This window comes from Lasioglossum baleicum, chromosome 5, assembly GCF_051020765.1.
Source record: "Lasioglossum baleicum chromosome 5, iyLasBale1, whole genome shotgun sequence".
Lineage (NCBI taxonomy): Eukaryota > Metazoa > Arthropoda > Insecta > Hymenoptera > Halictidae > Lasioglossum > Lasioglossum baleicum.
In genome coordinates, this window is record NC_134933.1 from 3,451,681 (window position 1) to 3,471,251 (window position 19,571).

A 19,571-nucleotide genomic window follows, 5' to 3' on the forward strand; every position below is an offset into this window, starting at 1 on the left:
ACTCGGAGTGTATTCAGAGAGACAAATTGTTTTCCTGAAAAGAGTTACGTTAGCCTTTTTGGAATTAGACTGGCCAAAACCTCATACTAGAGAAAACATGCCACATTTCAGACCCTAGCCAGCAGTCCACCATCTTGAAAGCATGCTGCAAATGACAGGTTTTATATTTTCCAATTGTCAAAATTATAAAATTCATTTCTGGAAAATAATGAAATAAATTTCCTCGTCCGAGCATCTACTATATTGAAAATTACAGACAATCGGAATAGTGGTGCGATTTTGATAAGGCAATATTTACCAGATACTTTTAATGATGTAGGTAAGTAAGGATGGGGTAGGTTTAGTATTAAAAAAATAAATGGCTACCAGCAGCGCCCGCTCTAGCGGTTACGTATACAGGGTGAGGCGCTAGAAACAGGCCACCTGAATAACTCGGCTGCTATTGGTGTTAGAAAGAAATGCATCACATGGAACTTGCTTGGTTTTGAGGGGTCATTAATCTGATGTTAATAGCTTTTTTGTAGGTGGACGCGTAAAGGACATATGAAGGTCACCTTAATTTTTTTTAATGGAATGGTATGTTTTTTATGTACTATCGGGTAGAGCCTTTTATGACGCGTAGAATGACCTATGGGTCAAGGTCATTCGTGGTCTGGGTTAAGCCAATTGTGATGGAAAATAATTTACTTTTACGTTTATATTTATATTTATATATTATATATTATATTTATATATATTATATTTATATATATTATATTTATATATATTTATATATACATATATACATATATATATATATATATATATATATATATATATGTATATATAAATGTATATTATTGCACAAACAATTAAAACGCCATTATTTTGAAAATAAAACAAGGTTTCAGTTTCTGTAAACTTTTTTATTACATCTCTTAAATTTACTTGATCAGCAATTTCATGGTCAATTGCGAAAATGGCCAAACAATTAAGACAATTGTGTAGTAGTCGAACGTAAAAAGTTCTTAATTAATTTTACGCTACGCACTATAAATTTTTAAAGAACGAAAAAATCGATATGTGAGATTTTCTATTAATTGGGTATTTAACACATCAATATTTTTCTCACAGTTACAGCCAAAATGGAGGCGCTAAATTTTGGCGGCTGGGATAAATGTCCGGGTTGCCCGTCCCTAGAGCGGGCCCTGCTACCAGCAAACTCACAAATTTCACAGTTGTGTCCCAATAATATAAAACATTTAAAAAATAGTATAGAGGATGAATTCGAAGAAACAGGACACCTAAATATCTGCGTTACTTTTCGTTGTACAGAAAAACTTCTTAGGATAAAGTTACACTGTTTGAAGGGCCACATGTAACGGTGTAAGGGAAAAAATATTCGAGGTAATTTTTTTATGAGATTTCAAGGTCATCGATATTTTTTTAAATGGAATGAGGTATTTTTTAATACATCAATCAATGCAACTGGACATTCGTTATAAAAAAGTACTAACATATGTATGTCGAAAAATTAGTATTTCACGAGATATTTCAATTTAAATAACTCTAAAACACAATTACTGTCGTACTAAGACGTTAGCGTTTACTTGCTAGAGTAAATTGAAGAGTTGAAATTGAAATTGAAAAATTGACGTTGAAAATGAAATTGAAGATTTGAAATTAACGAATTGAAATTAAAAAATTGAAGTTGAAATTGAAAAATTGACGTTGAGATTGAAAAATTGAAATTGAAGAGTTGAAATTGAAAAATTGAGCTTGAAATTGAAGAGTTGAAATTAACGAAGTGAAATTGAAAAATTCAAGTTGGAATAGAATAGTAGAAATTGAAGTTGAAATGGGAGAGTTAAAATTGAAGTTGAAATTAAAGTTGAAATGGAAAAATTAAAATTGAAAACGAAGTTGAAGAGTTGAAATTGAAGTTGAAATCGAAGTAGAAGAGTTGAAATTGAAGTTGAAATCGAAGTAGAAGAGTTGAAATTGAAGTTGAAATTAAAGTTGAAATTGAAAAATTTAAGTTGAAAATGAAGTTGAAGAGTTGATATTGAAATTGAAGTTGAAATTGAAAAATTGGTATTGAAATTGAAATTGATATTATCGTTTACTTACCTGTATAACGTCTTAGTACACACACGACAGTAATGGTATTTTAGAGTTATTTAAATTGAAATATCTCGTGAACTACTAACTTTTCGACATACATAGGTTAGTACTTTTTTATAACGAATGTCCAGTTGCATCAATTGATGTATTAAAAAATACCTCATTCCATTTAAAAAAGTATCGATGATCTTAAAATCTGATAAAAAAATGACCTCGAAAATTTTTTCCCTTACAACGTTACATGTGGCCCTTCAAACAGTGTAACTTTGTCCTAAGAAGTTTTTTTGTACAACGAAAAGTAACGGAGATATTTAAGTGTTCTGTTTCTTCGGATTCACCCTGTATTAATAACAACAACACTTAAGATGACTTTAGTGTCGCACAAAGGGCAATCAGATGCAGAGGATTAACGAACAGCTATGCCCAAGGCAAACAGTGCAGGTTCAAGTGTCCCCGCAAAGCACAAAGAAGAAGAGCACTGGAACGCGCATCAGAGGTGTCCCGAAAAGAGGGCTGGTTATGTTCTTTGTTTTGGAATCGATCGACAGGGATGCGTCTCCGTGCACCAGCCGGTGCATCTGCATGTCGTGACGGCCGGTGCGTGGCTCGTTGTTGAAACACGTGCGTGGAGAGGTCGCGTGAGCGGCGGGCACACGAGCTTAGCGCATCGCATCGTCGTCGCTCGTCGATGCAGCAGCAGCAGCGGGCCCGATGCAACGCGCGAGTGCACTCGCATAAGCGAGCGCACGCGGAGGGATGCGTCGTCGTCTGTCTCGCCTCCGCCTCCTTCCTCCTCGCAACAACCACCACCACCCTGCGGACCTATATATTTCCCGGAGGGTCTCCCACTTTCGCCACTATCATTCCTGTCGCGGCTGCGCCAGCCCGTGACCGCGCAAACGTGAGCCCGCTCTTCTCCTCTTCGGCTTTCCTCTTCGAGTTTCCAAAGCGCCGGCAAGATCACGCGTGTTCACACACACACAACCGTGCGCGCGCGCACACGTACACCTGCGACATCTCCTTCTTCCGCGTCCTCTGCGGCCAGCTTCGGTTTTCCCGCCGGATTTTTCCAATCGACGATCGTCGTCGTTCGCCGCAACAGTGCACAAGAGAGACCAGTCGGGGATCTGCTTCGTGATCAGATACTTCATACGAGTGGATGCGCGAGTTCAGATCGAATGCGATCGGCTTTTCTGTAGAGTTTCCGTCGGGAGGTTCCAGTTCTTTGATTTCGGGTTTGACGAAGGAACAGGCGAAGCTCACCGGTTCGCGGAACTTTTTCCGAAAGCCGTGTACTCGGGAAATGTGTGCCACGTGCGGAGACCCTGCCGGTCCACCTGCTGCGCTCACCGAATGGGATTAGATGAGGCTCGACGGTGAGTTATAGTGTTTTACAATTTTGGGGTGGTTTCTTTGCGAGGGACCTGTTTCAGGATTTGTCAGTTTAGTCCTACAAATATGTGCGGAGAATTGTCATTTTGAAAGTTCGTCGGTATTGTCACAACAGAACACTGGAATCAGGAGGTTCGTTTAAATGACCTTTTTCAGTCCTTCTGATTCTTTCGGCTGGCTTTTAAATGGTTAAAATGTGAATGATTCTCGGTGTGTAGATACAGTTGTTTCAAGATTCATTTAAGAGTCCTCTTCCAGTCTTTTTGATTCTTTGGGGTGACTTTTGATCGAGACCGGTTAGAGCGATTTGTGAGATGAATGTTAAATCTATGAAGAAATTGGCATGCTATCCTTAAAATTTCTCAGTGTGTAGATATATTTGTTTCTAACACAAGACTGGAATTAGAAGATTCATTTAAGTGTCCTCTTCCAGTGCTTTTGATTCTTTGGAGTGACTTTCTGCGAGAAAAAAGTTTGAAGGATTTGTGAGTTGAATGGTAAATCTGTGGATTAATTGTCCCGCTATCCTTGAAATTTCTCAATGTGTTGATATAGTTGTTTCCAACGGAAGACTGGAATTACAAGATTCATTTAAGTGTCCTCTTTCAGCACTTTCGATTCATATTTTATAACTTTTAGTACGTTGACTGTCACATCGGTCATTTACGAGTTGACTGCAGAGCTTCATACATCTTGTTAAACTCTGGTTAAAGAATTCTTGTTAAACTCTTTTGTAGCTACATTTTTCTGTACGAAGTTTTCAAGTACCAATTATAAAATGCATAAAATTCGCAATTTAATGATTATGATACTCTCGCAAGAACAGTGCTGTCAACTTATGAACAGTTGTTAAACCAATGCAAGCGTGTCGTTTAATTTTTGTCGTAAATCATATGCATCCTTTGATATGGTCTCTCCTAACGTTGATGCACTTTGCGCAGTGATGCTCCAATGCGTCCACGCCATTCAGGAAATCCGTTTTCCGAAGTCACGCGAACAAATCATATACTGCAGCTGTTCATTCATTTTTTAATTAAAATCACGGTTTGTCAGCGAACTCTTTCAATTTTGTCGCTATAAATAAAAACCGACGAGATGAAACTGTCTTTTGATGTTGTGCAAAACAAAAGTATTGTATCGCTGTACAGGAATTATCGGTAGACTGCGGATTTTATGCATTTATGACAGATTAAAAAAATGTAAGTGTATCAATGTGTTGCAGCTTATGAACGTTATTAACGAAGGAGAGAAATTTTTACTTGCCTCTTGTTTGTTGCAGTAGATGTAAACAATTCTTATGTTGCATAAAGTTCTGCAGTCTAATTGTCAGCTTGATCGAAGATATATATTCTGTACTACTTTGTATAGCAAACTCTGTTCAACAGAAAAACTTGAAACTTTCAGATTTTGGATAAAACAGGTGTTGTTATTTCACGCGCAAAAAATTTTTGAATTACTTTTAAGCTTCTCACCAGAATTATAATTACTCCTACATCTGTCGGATTGTCAAGTGATTTCATAAAGACAGATATGTTTATTTAAAAATAACTCCGCATCAACAGTTTCATCTCTCCCACAGTTAATTGCACTGTTTCACTCGCGAAGCTGTTGTCACCGTGATTTTCCATGAAAAAATTGACAAACAGAAAAGAAGAGAACACGAGCTGCGGAGCATCGGGTAATTAATTGCAGGGGGAATTTCCAACTGATTTTCCTGCAGTTTGTCACGGGTGGAGAGTGTTTCTGTGACGCGAAAGAAAAGAAAGAGAGCACGAGAGAAAGAGAAAGAGACCCGTGGCTTATTCTGCACAGCTGTTCATACAACGAAACGCGCGCGCCGGGACGAGAACCCGCGAATATAGATGCCTCTTTATGCCAACGTTCGCCAAGTAGCGACCCGATACATCGACTCGTAAATTACCTTTTTACGGCTTTTATCTCAGAGCTCTCGTCGCTCCGAATTTCATTTTCCGGGCTCCCAGCACTCGTGGGACCCTTGGACCTCCGCCAAGGTGAGTGGTGATCACAGATAACGTGATCTCCTTCCATAAATCGCAGAGAAACGATCTCAAAAAATCTACTCGAGGATTACTGTCCCCGAATTATCCTTTCGCCAAAGTCGGCGTATCAACGGAGCTTGTAAAAAGTATAACGAACATTGTAGACATTCAAGGATTAAGACTGCAGCTGCTGACGGAAATTGACGTCTTTGCGTTGCGAACCCTGTTTCTGCTTGCCGTTCACATAAAACGTCACTGCAGATTCTTTCTATGGTCACGAACAATTTCTTTGCACTACTTCAACAGAAATTTTACAATGTCAGAAGTCTCGCGGCGGCCATTTATCTTAACTATATAATTCTTTCATTCTCATTTATTCAGTATTTGTAGCTTTAAACGTCTTCAAATTGTTCTACCTCGCAAGCTCTGGCTTAATTAGTTGTAATTGCTTTCTCTCGATTTCAAAATTATATGGGACACGACCCAGCCGTGGCTTAGAGGAGAAAATTTTCCTACAAAAATTAAATAGACGCCAGAAAACGGTAAGGACCCAAAATAATTGCTCTCGGGAGATCCCAGATTTCCCCGCAGGCCGAAACACGTTAGCGTCGCGTTTCTATCCCCTCCACCGGGCGGTCCAGCCAATGCCGAGCAAGCATCGAGTTTCCAGCCAACGGGAGAGCAGTAGACACAGGTTCCACTGCTCCCGAAGGTCTCGCCGCGTCTCCGGAGCGGCTTTAAATACGGTGCAGCGGTTTGTCCGTTAAAGAATGGCATTATTGCGACTGTGGGACTGGTTAACGAGAGGCAGTCACAACAAAGTAACCGTGGAGCAGAATTATTGAACACCGTGTCTCTCTCTCTCGCTCTCTTTCTCTTGCGCGAGGTAAGGGTTTATTACACAATGAGAGAAGGTAAAACTGAGCAGCCCGGTGACTTAAGGCGATCAACCTTAACCGGTCGAATGGCGTCCCGCTAGTAGGAGTTTCCCTCCCCGGGAACTCCGTTGATTTGTTGCGCCTTTGGTGTGCGCGTTTGTCCCCCAACCGTTTCTTACGCTCTATATCATTCAGCCCGGTAATGAGCCGTTCGCCACACTAACGTATCGCGACGTTTTCTTGATGCTATAGGATGGCCTGAGCCTCGGAGCAAATCTTCATGGATCGTTCACGAAAATCGTGGAACGGCCGGCGGTCCCGGAGCAGCGAGTATGTGCGGCGCCGTACCATCGCGCCGCGACGACCCGGCATCGCCCTGAAGAACCTCGGGTGAGTGTGTGTGTTGATATTGGAAATTTATGTATGTGCCGAATCGCTCTCTCCCTCTCTCTCTCGCGTAACTTCCGGTGACCTCAGACCGGCAACAGAGCTGGGCGACCAGAGTCCCACCGGGAGCGCTATTAAAAATACGCCGAGACACGGCGCCCGTTCACGAGCCTTTTTTTCACCGAAAACGATCCGGCGCCCCCGCTAAGGAATCTAGAGGATCGTTTTTTAGTGGACACTCGGCACAGACGGATTTGTTTCGTCTTCAGATATGTAGTTCACGGTCGAACCTCGGGAACGTATCTCACAAACGTACTTCGCGACACACACCTCGCAAACGTACCTCATAGATGTTCATCATAGATGTTTCCAAAAAATATCCTCATCAATGACGTTCCACAGCTATGATGTTCTTTATCGAATGTTCTTAGATCGAATTAAATTTTTATGAGGTCCGCGCGATTTGAGAGAGTTCAAGAAGCAATCCCTGAACATCATCGATGAGGAACGTCGTAGATGAAGAACATCATCGATGAGGAACGTGGTAGATGAATAACATCATCGATGAGGAACGTCGTAGATGAAGAACATCATCGATGAGATACGTCATAAGTGAAAAACAACACACATGAGTAACGTTAAAGATGAAGTATGTCAAAAACATCATATATGTAGAACGTTATACATCGATGGGGACATTTATTGGGTTATGTAAACTGGTTCTCATAACCGAGGTTCTGCTGTAATTGAAACTGGTGCTTCACACTTGCTATCTTCTAGAGGAACGTTTACTGCTGAACAAAAAGAAAGTGCGGAATAATGTGAATAAATGCTCGATCATAAAAGTGGCCGGTCCCACTCGTTGATTATATTTTCGTGGAACGACTTCTCAGGTTGAGAATCGGAGTCAAGGCGACCACGTAGATCGCGATCGAACCAGCATAGCTTTGTTTAAAAATTTCACGGTCCGCTATCGCGGCGGAAACGTGAGACTGTAAGGAGGTACACGATCGGTGGGCAGAGAAACGGCCGATCTTTACGCTTATCGAAAACGAAACGCACGAGGGCTTTAGACGCGTAACGCCATTGTGCGGCGTATAAGGCGATGAAACGCGTAATCGTTAAGCCGCACGATGTCGATGATTAGAAGTTTTTAACGGCGGGTAACGACTCCTCGAGGTTCAGTTGGGTCGGCTGCTCGAGATCGAGATCGCGTTCTACTGCCGATTTCGCGTGCCTCCGCTAGCCCCCTTGATCTTGAATAATTATACTTTTATGCTGGATTGATCGTAAATATCTTCGTTCGACGGATACGGACAATCAAGTCGGTAGTCGAGGAGCCGCTCAGGACGATAATAAAATGAAAACCGGCAAAGAGAATAGAGAAAATTTCGCAGAGTTAACTGCAGTTGCCGTTGCCTCGCTGCAGATCCAAAGCATTTGGTAGCTGCACCTTGCGACTGGTTGATTAGGCTAGCTATCTCAATGCCAGGAAAAATGGGAAAATGATGGGGACGCTGATTGTGAGATGGAGTTTTGACGTTGATGGTATGAAGTTACACACACTCTTACGTGAGGAATGTTTAACGCTAACCGTACCACGACCGGTCAAATGACCGCTTTCACTTTCTTTATTTTTTAATTATTGAAATTATAAAGATGCTTCCATTAGAAATTATTCAATAAATTTCTTTATTCGAGCACGTGTTATTATAAAAATTGTGAAAAATCTAGACAAATTCAGTCTTGTAATTTCTATAATACAATATATAAACGACACATTTTGTACCCGGTACGGTTAGTGTTCACAAAGTCAATAGCATGAACAATTTTAACTGTAATCCTTGTTGAAAAGGAGATTCATGTTCTTCTTTCTTGTTTTTATCCTTATAAATTTTTATTGTATCATGACAGACAGCCTTATCAACAGGTTCCCAGTAGCTAAAGTATTCATACAAGAGGTGTCTGAACTACCTTGTCCAAGCTTCAATGATCCTCTAATTTACGAGCGCAACCTAATCCACATAAATCGAACGAATTGAAACGAACTTACCTTTAACAACTCTCCAGATAGTCCATTCTCGTTCACTCACAACAACCTCACGACTTGGCCAGCGTTTTACTCGCATCTCAAAGGCAGCGAGTCAGTTTTAGACACTTTACTGCACGTTTACCAGACTTAAGCTGCACTATGGCAGTTTTATGTAACCCCTTAGCATAAAACACGTTGCCCGAGACGTCGAAGGAATACAATACCCTTCGCCTCTCAAGCCGCTGATGCGATCCTCTCAGAACATACGGGAACAACGTTCGATATCTCCTCTGCCTGAAAAATATCTCGAAAAATTCACAAAAACGGGGTAAATGTACCTATTGATGCGGGTGTACGTTTTACTGCAGTATTTTTTCCCAATCAGATTAAAATGCGCAAAAATAAATATTTTGCCCTGAATAAATTTATACAATTCAATTATACTTTTATAATCTCAGGATTTGATAAAACATTCTTCATAAAATGTAAAAATAAGACCATTTTTCTTCTATCTCGATCACCAAAGAACTGTTGTTTACACGATTGTACATTCTCTTTATACTGTTTTAACACTAAACCTACCACCACCTGCAGATTTTTTATTTTACACTTATTGTAATAATAAAAATGATTTCTGAAGAAATGATTGTATAGGTATCTTTAGCACAGAACGTACTACAATAGGAGCCCAAAGTCTAAATAAAATCAATCTTCTAATTTTTATAAGTGAACATGTGTGTGTGCCACTTACTTTTAAGGATGTTCTGGAGGTATACGAAAACGTAACAAAATTTTTGAAAATTTGACGAGATATAATTCTTACTAAATTAATGCAATTACCAAAGTTTGGGTTCGATTCACTGCACCGTATAAGCATTATAGCAACTTAAAGTTTGCACATTTTAACACGTCCTCTTATGGAGAATTTATAAAATTCCACTTCAAACCCTAATTAAACATTGAAAAAACGCAACTAGAAACTCCAGTTTTTTTTATGTACAGGGTGTCCCGAATTTAAATGGCAAAACTTCAGGAGCGTGTAGGGGACCGAGAAACTAAGACAAAAATACTTTTAAAGATTTGCTCGTTTTTGCTTCGTTTTGGAGGAAATCGCAAAAAAAGAAACAAAACAAGTTTTCAATTTTGTACTTATTTCTTTACATTTTATTTACGTTATCATCTATTTAATATAGATATTGTTCAAAATGTTGCCCTCTTGCAGCAATGCAAGCATTACATCTAGCACTGACTTGATCAATTGCAACTAGCATTTGTGTTCAACATTAGAATATGTACGCGGCATTGTAGCTGAAGCTATTCACTCTAAAATATCTGAGTTTTCTTTTTAACTGACTAAAGACTGATTAGGGAATCATAGAAGAAGGCAAGAATGTAAACAAACGAAAGAATGTAAAGGATAACATCAAGTGTTTACATATCTCACTGTTATAACTCACACAACAATGTAAAAACAATCACAAATACAAGTGTATACAACAACAACTAAAGAGAGCAACTGACAACGAGATATTGAATTTTTGCGACTTTCTCCGAAGAAGAACGAAGAAAAAACGAGAAATCTCTAAAAGACTTTTTGTCTTACTTTTTCGGTCCCCTACACGCTCCTGGAGTTTTGCCATTTAAATTCGGGATACCCTGTATAGTAAAAATTATGTAATTAATAATGTTCAAAATTTATTAGGATTCACTAAACAGTTACAGAGCAAAAAATTATAAACTGTTACAAAACGTCAAATTTATCGTATTGTCCTTCTCTCTAGCATGGAAACGCGACAACTGTGTAGACCACTGAATATAGCTACAATCAGAGGGTACAATTATTCGCAAAAGTCACTTACAATTTTTTATTTATAATAGGAAGACAATTTGATTAAAAAATAAATATAACATGAAATTCACTAATTAAACGAAAGCTTTCTAAATTAATCTGTTTTTTAAATGCAAAATATACTCACGAATGGCTTTCATTGCCAATATATTGATGGATTTCGAATTTCTTGTACTTTTGTCTCCCATTGTACCTTCAGAAGATCCTTAAGGCTCGGTAGGTTTAGTGTTAAATTGCATAGAAACAAAAAAAGAATGGAGATTTTAAGAAATAAAAAAGAAGAAGTATTGAGAAAGACAAAGGTGTTTATATTGTAAATGCAATTGTGAAATTTTGTAATCTTCACGATGTTGTTAATTTAAAACAGCTCCGAACTAACGATAATAAATATTCCTCAAATATTTGCTGAAAGAACGTATGTCTTTAAAAAAATTATTGGTTACTGTATTCAGGATTTATTTAAACTAATGCCTAGATACGTAGTTTGTTTCTGTACGCTCGTATATTTCGAATTCTAATCCGCAGTAATGGGTACGCAGTAATTAGTACATGGCTCTTTTTCGTCCACAGTAATACGTGCAAAATGTTATCGATTTTATTTTTTAATATTTTCTTATGGTGTATTAGATTTTGAGGGCCACCAATCTTTTTTGTATTCAGAACACATCATTCTTCCATAAAATGCTTACACACATTATTTCATGATAACATAGGACATAGGAATAATAGTAGAATGAAGTACGATCGCATCGTGATACCGCAACAATCGGTAATAATCCTAGAACCACCGTAAACTCTAAACAAAATAAAAGTGTATCCTCTAAATTGTCGTTATCTCTCGCAGCTAGGACCGTCGCACAATGGGCCAGAAACCGATCTTTTTGTACAAAAATCTACCGACAACTCAGTTTTTTATCGATTCAATTGGAATTTTTTTTTAAATGTTCGTGAAGGACTATACTTTGATGACGTGCTGCGCGAAAATCGTTAGCTGTCACAATCAAGAATCCTTATCTACAAAGCCCAATAACTGCGATACTTCATCCGCCCATACCATAAATTTGCATGTCCCAGCTGAGTTGCCGACACTTCTTAACCCTAAACCCTAAAACGCAAAATTTTAAACTGTAAATCTGGCCCTGAGAATTACCAATTGAATAGAATTACATTCGGCACTTATGAGACTTACCATTAATTTATTGATCCAACAGCAGCGTTTTCGCTTCTTGAGAAAGAACTTCCTTGTGCTTGCGAACCTTTATTCTTAGAGAGCTTATAAGTGGATCGCATGATTATAACATGTGCCGTATAATAATATCTATATTTGTCTTTTTACGGCAACCCATTCGGGAGTTTTCAGCTCGTGATTTCCTGAAGACTTTATTATTTGCCTCTTGTGGCTCTTCTGAATACAAACCAATTGGCAGTTCAAATGTAGCCAGTACTTCACTTCCATGTTGCAGTACCTTATGAACTGATGGAGGTAGTTTATACCATGGATAAATTTTAATGCACAATTTAGCTGTCTCTCCGAACAATATTCTTTGAATTTCACAGAATCAGCTTTCTTGTCACATGTAACCTGAAGAATGTTATGCAATCTTGTGATAATAACCGCGTTTAATCCAAGCACTGCAGCAACTGATTCGGCTTTTCTAAAGAAAGTTCGGGCCACGTTCTCAGTATTTGATGTGCCAGCTCCCTGTTTGACAACATCATTTGTGATTGATAGCTCTTTCAAAGAATTTTGCACTTGAACTTAACGATTTTCGCGCAGCACGTCATCAAAGTATAGTCCTTCACGAACATTTAAAAAAAATTCCAATTGAATCGATTGAAAGCTGAGTTGTAGGCAGATTTTTGTCCAAAAAGATCGGTTTCTGGCCCACTGCGCGTCGTAGGATAAACGCGGTTTCGGTTAAAACATTTAGCAACACGATACTCGAAAATGCAATCTGAAATTTGTTCGGGATTCGTATCGGTAACCGCCAGTCTGTGGTTCGAAAAACAAGAAAGGGAGAGAGGAGAACAAGGAAGAGAAAGAAAAAACAAGAGAGTAGAAGTGAGGATAGAAGAAAAATCGAGACGCGAACAGCCGAAACACGATCCCGCTCGATAACTCGTCATTTTAACGAGGATATCTCTTTTTCTCTCGTGCGATATCCGCGAAGTACACGCCCGGGCAGTTTATTTTAATACGGACACCTCGTAATAATTCTCGATGTACATCGTACCGAATGAACGGACATCAATCCTTGCCCTCGTTACTTTCGTTGCTCCAGGCAGAGGGTCCCTTGTTATCCAGCGCGTTCCTCTTTCCACCGCGTGCATGCCAATGCACCGCGCATAATTACCGGTTTCGATTACCGGATCGGCCGAACAAGTGCGTCGGATTTTCCGCCAGGTACCGGGAAACGTTTACACAAACCCTACCCGGCGCCAGCAACGTTTCTTTATTTATTTATCGACGATCTCGCAGCCCATTGTGGCTCAGAACCGCGAAACTTCGCACAAAAATCGTATCGCTATTGGCCATGCATTTTTAATTATCAGAAGATTAGGGATCTTTGCGGAAAATAACGTAATAATTGTCCAAGTCAACTTTAGGGAAGTTTAAGATATATTTCTCAATAGTGCAATAATTAGACTGCGAATCTTTATGCAAAATAAGAATGATCGACATCAATTGCAAGAAACAGGAACCACATAAAAATTTCGTTCTTCCTTTAGTCGTTTTAATAAATTGCAAATATTAAAAATCGCAGCTAGCCTAGAATTTATCCAAGGTCTTCTACATTAAATCTATCATTATCAGGTTGATGTACAATAAGGAGCGTAATTGGTTCCATACACTTTAAATCAGAATAACTTTTTTATGGATGGACCAAATGACTTCAATTTCTATGTAAAGCTAGCAGAATTAGTTTAGTAAATGACGTCTAATAAATAAGTTGAAAAAATGCACTTGGTCGGAATTGTGAAAAACGATAGTTAAAATTGATTTTTATAACTTTGTTAGTTGGAGCAATAAAGAAAATTTAAAAGATGTTTTTTGTAAACTCGTATGAATTATATACGTTCTGAAAATTGCATCGGAATTGGTTAATTGGTTTACGAATTATAAACGACCAAAAGTGTTAAAAAGGTAAAAAATCATGAAAATTGCAATTATTAAATTGCAATTAACCAATTTCAAAGCAACTTTCAGAACATATATAATTCATACGAGTTTACAAAACACATCTTCTAAATTTTCGTTACTGGCCCAGCTAAAAATGTTGTAAAAATCAATTTTTACTATTGTTTTTCACAATTCCAACCAAATTTTTTCAAAAAAACTTATTTATTAGACATCATTTACTAAACCAATTCTTTTGGCCTTACAGAGAAATTGAAGTTATTGTAATTTAAACTGTGTGTGTGGAATCAGCTATGCTCGATGCTGTATTATTATGATTTTTCTTTCAAAAAAGAATTATGTTTGTTGCTACAGCTTGTACATTCTACAACATCATGTTTCGTTACTCTTGACAACTTTAAACAATGCTAACTGTACTATTAATTGGAATTTTTTTAGGGAAGTGCAAAGTATCACGATTCGAATTTTTAATTGTTTTAATGTTTGCAACGAGTGCACAAAATTTGCAGTCCTCTTGAGTGGCAGCCTTGATTTTTCCGAGCCGAAACACAAAATATTGTTTCACTGTTCACGATACTCAACCTTCGTACTAATAAATGTGCATTCATAATAAACAGGAAATTCCTGTTTTTTGTGGTGGTTTCTTGGAAATTGGATAATGAAGGTATTTCTTGGGCACTCCCATTTTTGCTTCTATTTTTAGCTTGTTGAACAAGTAGAGCTTCACGTAATTGCTTCTCAACTTCTGCATTTATTTTGTATTTGTAGAATATGTGTGAGCAGCTTCGTTTGTTTCTTCTCATTTTTCATTTACGCTTCTGCATCGATTCGTTGATTTTCTCCTGTGATTCGTACGCGTCATTTTCTTGTGTCTTTGTTGACATTGAGGAATCTGTCGCACACTCAATGTTGTTTTAAATATTGCACTTCGTGGAGGGTTAGGTAGTGCACACATATATTATTGCAAAATTCTTTCCTGCAAGCATATAAATCTCACAGCCCCAATTAACTTGAAGGGGTATTAAAAGAATCGGTGGTTTGATATAAAAAATATCCGCCATTTTATGAATATAATCAAGATTATCTATTCCTTTCGGTTCGGACCATAGACACATTCATACTGATTAATCAAAAACTCCATTTCTTCGTTTCTGATCAATAGGAAGACCGGAATCATGACAACCATAGAACCATGCACATTTCAAAACATACTCCACAAAAAAATATGTAACTCACGTAATTTTAATTATTTTTACGAAACAATCACAGATGTACATCAAATGCCAATAAATATACATACAGCAAAATCAAAATGCAAAAGATTCAATCGTTTTTCTGAAAAAAATTCCGAAATTCACGCAAAAGCGGTCTCAAAACTAGAGGTCTCAGAATACAGTGGCCGAAATAATGATAGGTTCACTTCAATTTGTTGACATAATGTTGTGTTTAATTCAACGTTTTTGATTTTACTTATAATTATTTATTCATTCTAATATAATTAACAAATACACAGCTCAATTAAATAATACAATGTTAATTAATGTCAATTATAAATTTTCTATTAGAACACTTGAATTTTAGTTGCGAAATAAACATAGGTTCATTATGTATTTTTACATAAAAAATTAAAAAAAGAACATATTCAGATAAGAAAAGCCGATTTTGATTAAACTTGTGTGAGTTATATAGTTCTTCGAATTTTTTTATCGGCAACCATCCACTTTGAAGGGGTGAAAACAGTCCTCAAAGTTGGGGGTCAAAACCATATTTTGTTGAGATATCTCGGAAACAAGAAGTTCAAAAAATTAAAATTTTTTTTAAATTATGTGTTTTTCAATGGGAAATGTAGTTGTGCAAGAAAATTTTAACAAAAGTTTTTTGTTTAAACAATATATTAAAAATTTGATATTTTTTGCAGTTTCTCTTATTTATTGTTAGTTCATTTTAATGTAAACTCGGGTGTGTGATCTTTGATCCAAAATAGGGGATACATGTTTCAGGATTTTCTTTTTTTTACCATGTAACAATAATTATGCAACTCAAATCGTAATGCAGAAAAACTGTAGCACACAAAGCAAAGTGCCCATATTTATATGTACATTCTTAAGGCTACTATATATTTCCCCCTCTTTCACCCTAATAACTAATTTTAGAGAAGCCACCCTGTCAAGTTTGGATCGTCGACGTTTTTTTCGAACCAGAAAGCAAAATATCTTTTCTAGTGGTGAGCGCCACTGGCGGCAACTCATGTCGGGCGAAGATATTTTGCTTTCTGGTTCGAAAAAAACGTCGATGTTTCAAACTTCAATGGCGGGTTTCTCAAGATAAAGTGCTGCTCTATCGCGTGATATAGTTCGATTTTCCGCTGGACACTTATTTTTTTATATAAATTGAAAAATATCCTCAAAAATTGGTGCACAAGTGGTGTCTCTCCTTCTTTAATCATTGTTTAAACTTGTTTAAACAATCATAATGTATTAATATTGGATATCACTGTATTCGGGAAAGTCTACAGAATCTTTTGCTGCAAAGAACAATTCAATATCTTTTATAATAACACCACAATATTTGTTCAAAGTTGAAAAAGATGCCTTTTTTTAAAACTTAATTTTCTCAAAAACTGTACGGCTAGGAGAAAAATTAAGGACAGATTTGGAATCAGCGCGAAAAACTAGAAGAATCGCATAGTGGGAATCGAAATACTTTTGGCTGTTGGAAAGTGTTATTTGAAGGATCCACAGTGTATTTGAAAAGGCTCCAGTTGTACTCGATAATTTTCAAAGCATTTTTGAAACAGGTACATATTTACACTAATATTGTTGATAGTCGACTGACTGCTTACATAATGTGTAGAACACATTCTCGCGAAATAGAAACAAACGCCACAGTACACTTCAGAGAACGAAAATAAAAGTAGAAGCCGTAAACCAGCCGACGCGGCTAGTGAATCTATGAACATTTCAGCCGCAGTACTTCTTGGATAATATTTCTGCGTGTCACACTTCTTGAACGTACATCTCCAAGAAGAACACATCAGCAAACATCACCGGAATAATTTACGCAGTTCAAACTCGTAAAAATTGCACTGACCCCGAAAGACCTTAAGTGACACTCGCGCACCGAAAAGATCGTGCGCATTAATTCCGGCCTCGCAGAAGTGCATTAAATAACGCGATTGCAGGCAGCCGGGAGAATGAGATTGCGAAAGAGATCGGTGACATCCGTGGATGTTCAAAGCACCGACACGAGCCACCGATGATAACCGTGAAAGTAACCCGTGCGTCACGCCTCGCGACATTAATCCCCCGCGGTGGGGGCGGGAAAAGAATGAACGTGAAAAGAGAACAGAAAGAAATGAAGAAAAATAAGAAGAGTGAAAGGAGGAGGAGGAGGAGAAAGGAAAAGAAGAAGAAGACGAGGAAGCCACGCGCAACAATAAGCAATCTGTAGCAGACATGTAGAGTAATTATGTTGAGTCTAGACGCGCGCGCGTACGATCATATGTACATCCCTTCCGCGGATCGCATGCGGTATACATTACGTACGGTATGTGGTCGAGTTTGCCGAGGCTCGCGTGTGTACACGTTCGTCCGTGTTCGAGATAATACAGGGTGTCGAGGAAACAACCAACTTTTGCTTCACCGAGGGCGAAAGTTTTTCGCCGCAAACCACGCCTATCGTCTGACGTCGAACTTTCAACGACCATTTCGATCTCAAAAATTGATGGGGCATGATGGGAGGGCTCGGAAGTTTCGCGTTAGTTTCGGTGTTAGTCAGCGTTCGTTCGAATACACGACCCTTGAATTTTCATGGGAATAATGGCCACTTTGATGCCTGTCTACGTTCACTTCATAGACGTCGCGTCGTCCCTTCAGGGTTGATAGAGTTAACACTAAACCCACCGAACCTTAAAAGTAACTGGTACGTGGTCCCTTTTAAAAATGACAAGATTAATTTTATTTAGACTTTGTGCAGCTCCTATTGTAATATGTAGACTGTGGATCTTTATGCAAAATAAAAAATGTTTGCATTGATTGCCAGACACAGGAGCCATATAAAAATTTAATTCTTCTTTTAATTATCTTATTAAGGTGAAACTAGTACACTGGCAGCCTTAAATCTTTACAATACCTTCACTGTTTTAAATTGTACGTGCCCATTTTTGTCATAAATGCATAAAATCCGCAGTCTAGTAATATGTGCTCCACTAAAGATATCTATCTATAGAATCATTTTTTATGAAATTATTTGTATTATGTCAATAACACTGTGGTGTTCCACAACTACCGTTGGGTGGTTCTTATAGAGTTTTTTGCGCTGATTCCGAATCTGTTTTTAATTTTTTTTCTATACGCACAGTTTTTGAGAAACATGACTTTTAAAAATAAACATTTTTTTCAACTTTAAACAAATATTGTGGTGTTATAAAAGATATTGAATTGTTCTTTATAGCAAAAGATTCTGTAGACTTTCCCGAACACAGCGATATCAAATATTAATACATTATGATTGTTTAAACAATGACTAAAGGCGGAGAGACACCACTTTTGTACCAATTTTTGAAGATATTTTTCAATATATCTCAAAAAATAAGGGTCCAGCGGAAAATCGAACTATACCACGCGATAGAGCAGACTTTTATCTTGAGAAACCCCCCTTTGAAGTTTGAAACGTCGACGTTTTTTTTCGAACCAGAAAGCAAAATATCTTCGCCTGACATGAGTTGCCGCCAGTGGCGCTCACCACTAGAAAAAATATTTTGCTTTCCGGTTCGAAAAAAACGTCGACGATCCAAACTTGACAGGGTGGCTTCTCAAGATAAAAGTCTGGTCTATCGAGTGGTATAGTTCGATTTTCCGCTGAACCCTTATTTTTTGAGATAAATTGAAAAATATTCTCAAAAATTGGTGCAAAAGTGGTGTCTCTCCGTCTTTAATAATTGTTTAAACATGTTTAAACAATCATAATGTATTTATATTGGATATCACTGTATTCGAGAAAGTCTGCAGGATCTTTTGCTGCAAAGAACAATTCAATATCTTTTATAATAACATCACAATATTTGTTTAAAGTTGAAAAATATGTTTTTTTTTCAAAGCCATGTTCCTCAAAAACTGTGCGTATAGGAAAAAAATTAAGAACAGATTCGGAATTAGCGCAAAACACTCTATAATAAGGACACAACAGTAATTAGGGAACATAAAAAAAGTTGAAATTTGTTGGACAGTATAATTATGTAAAATAACAAATCTGGAACCGGTCATTTTGATCGGTGATGGCAGGTTTAGTGTTAAACTTGTTCCACATGAATTGAAATTTTGAAACTATACGAAGAATAAAAATTGTGGTCCATTTCATTGTCCCACGAACCCGTAGAACCCGTAGAAATTGCCAATGAGGACGCAGAAATTGTTAATTTGGGTTAAATTTTCACTCGGATAAAAATGTTCAACTTCTCAAAAAAATGATAAAACTTTAAATTCTATTGCAAGGTATCCGAGACCTAATCCAGACTTAGCGAATTCACTCACTACATCATACCCGTCTGGAAACCAATATGGCAGCGTTCTTACCTCTTAAACGCGCTTGAAATCGAGCAACTTTACTCGTGTATAACTTTTAAACGAGTGAACTCCGCACACTGAAACTTGGAATTCGCGCACTAGAATTTAAAGTTTTATCATTTTCTCGTCAAATTTTTTGTATAATATTTCATTCAAAAAAGTTGAAAATTGTTGGCCCCCCGAGTGAAAGTACAGCCAAACTTAATTTTAGGGGAATTTTCAAGCTT

At 37.7% G+C, this 19,571-nt stretch overlaps 1 protein-coding gene across 1 annotated transcript in view; it reads left to right on the forward strand.

Annotated features, from left to right (window-relative positions):
• The first annotated feature begins 2,949 nt into the window (after positions 1 to 2,949).
• LOC143209137 (thrombospondin type-1 domain-containing protein 4) overlaps positions 2,950 to 19,571 on the forward strand; it is a 131,123-nt gene continuing 114,501 nt past the window's right edge. The window contains exons 1-2 of the mRNA XM_076424438.1: positions 2,950 to 3,479; positions 6,626 to 6,763. Coding sequence (XP_076280553.1) covers positions 6,654 to 6,763 — 110 coding nt within the window. The 5' untranslated portion in view covers positions 2,950 to 3,479; positions 6,626 to 6,653. The remainder of the gene's footprint in view (positions 3,480 to 6,625; positions 6,764 to 19,571) is intronic.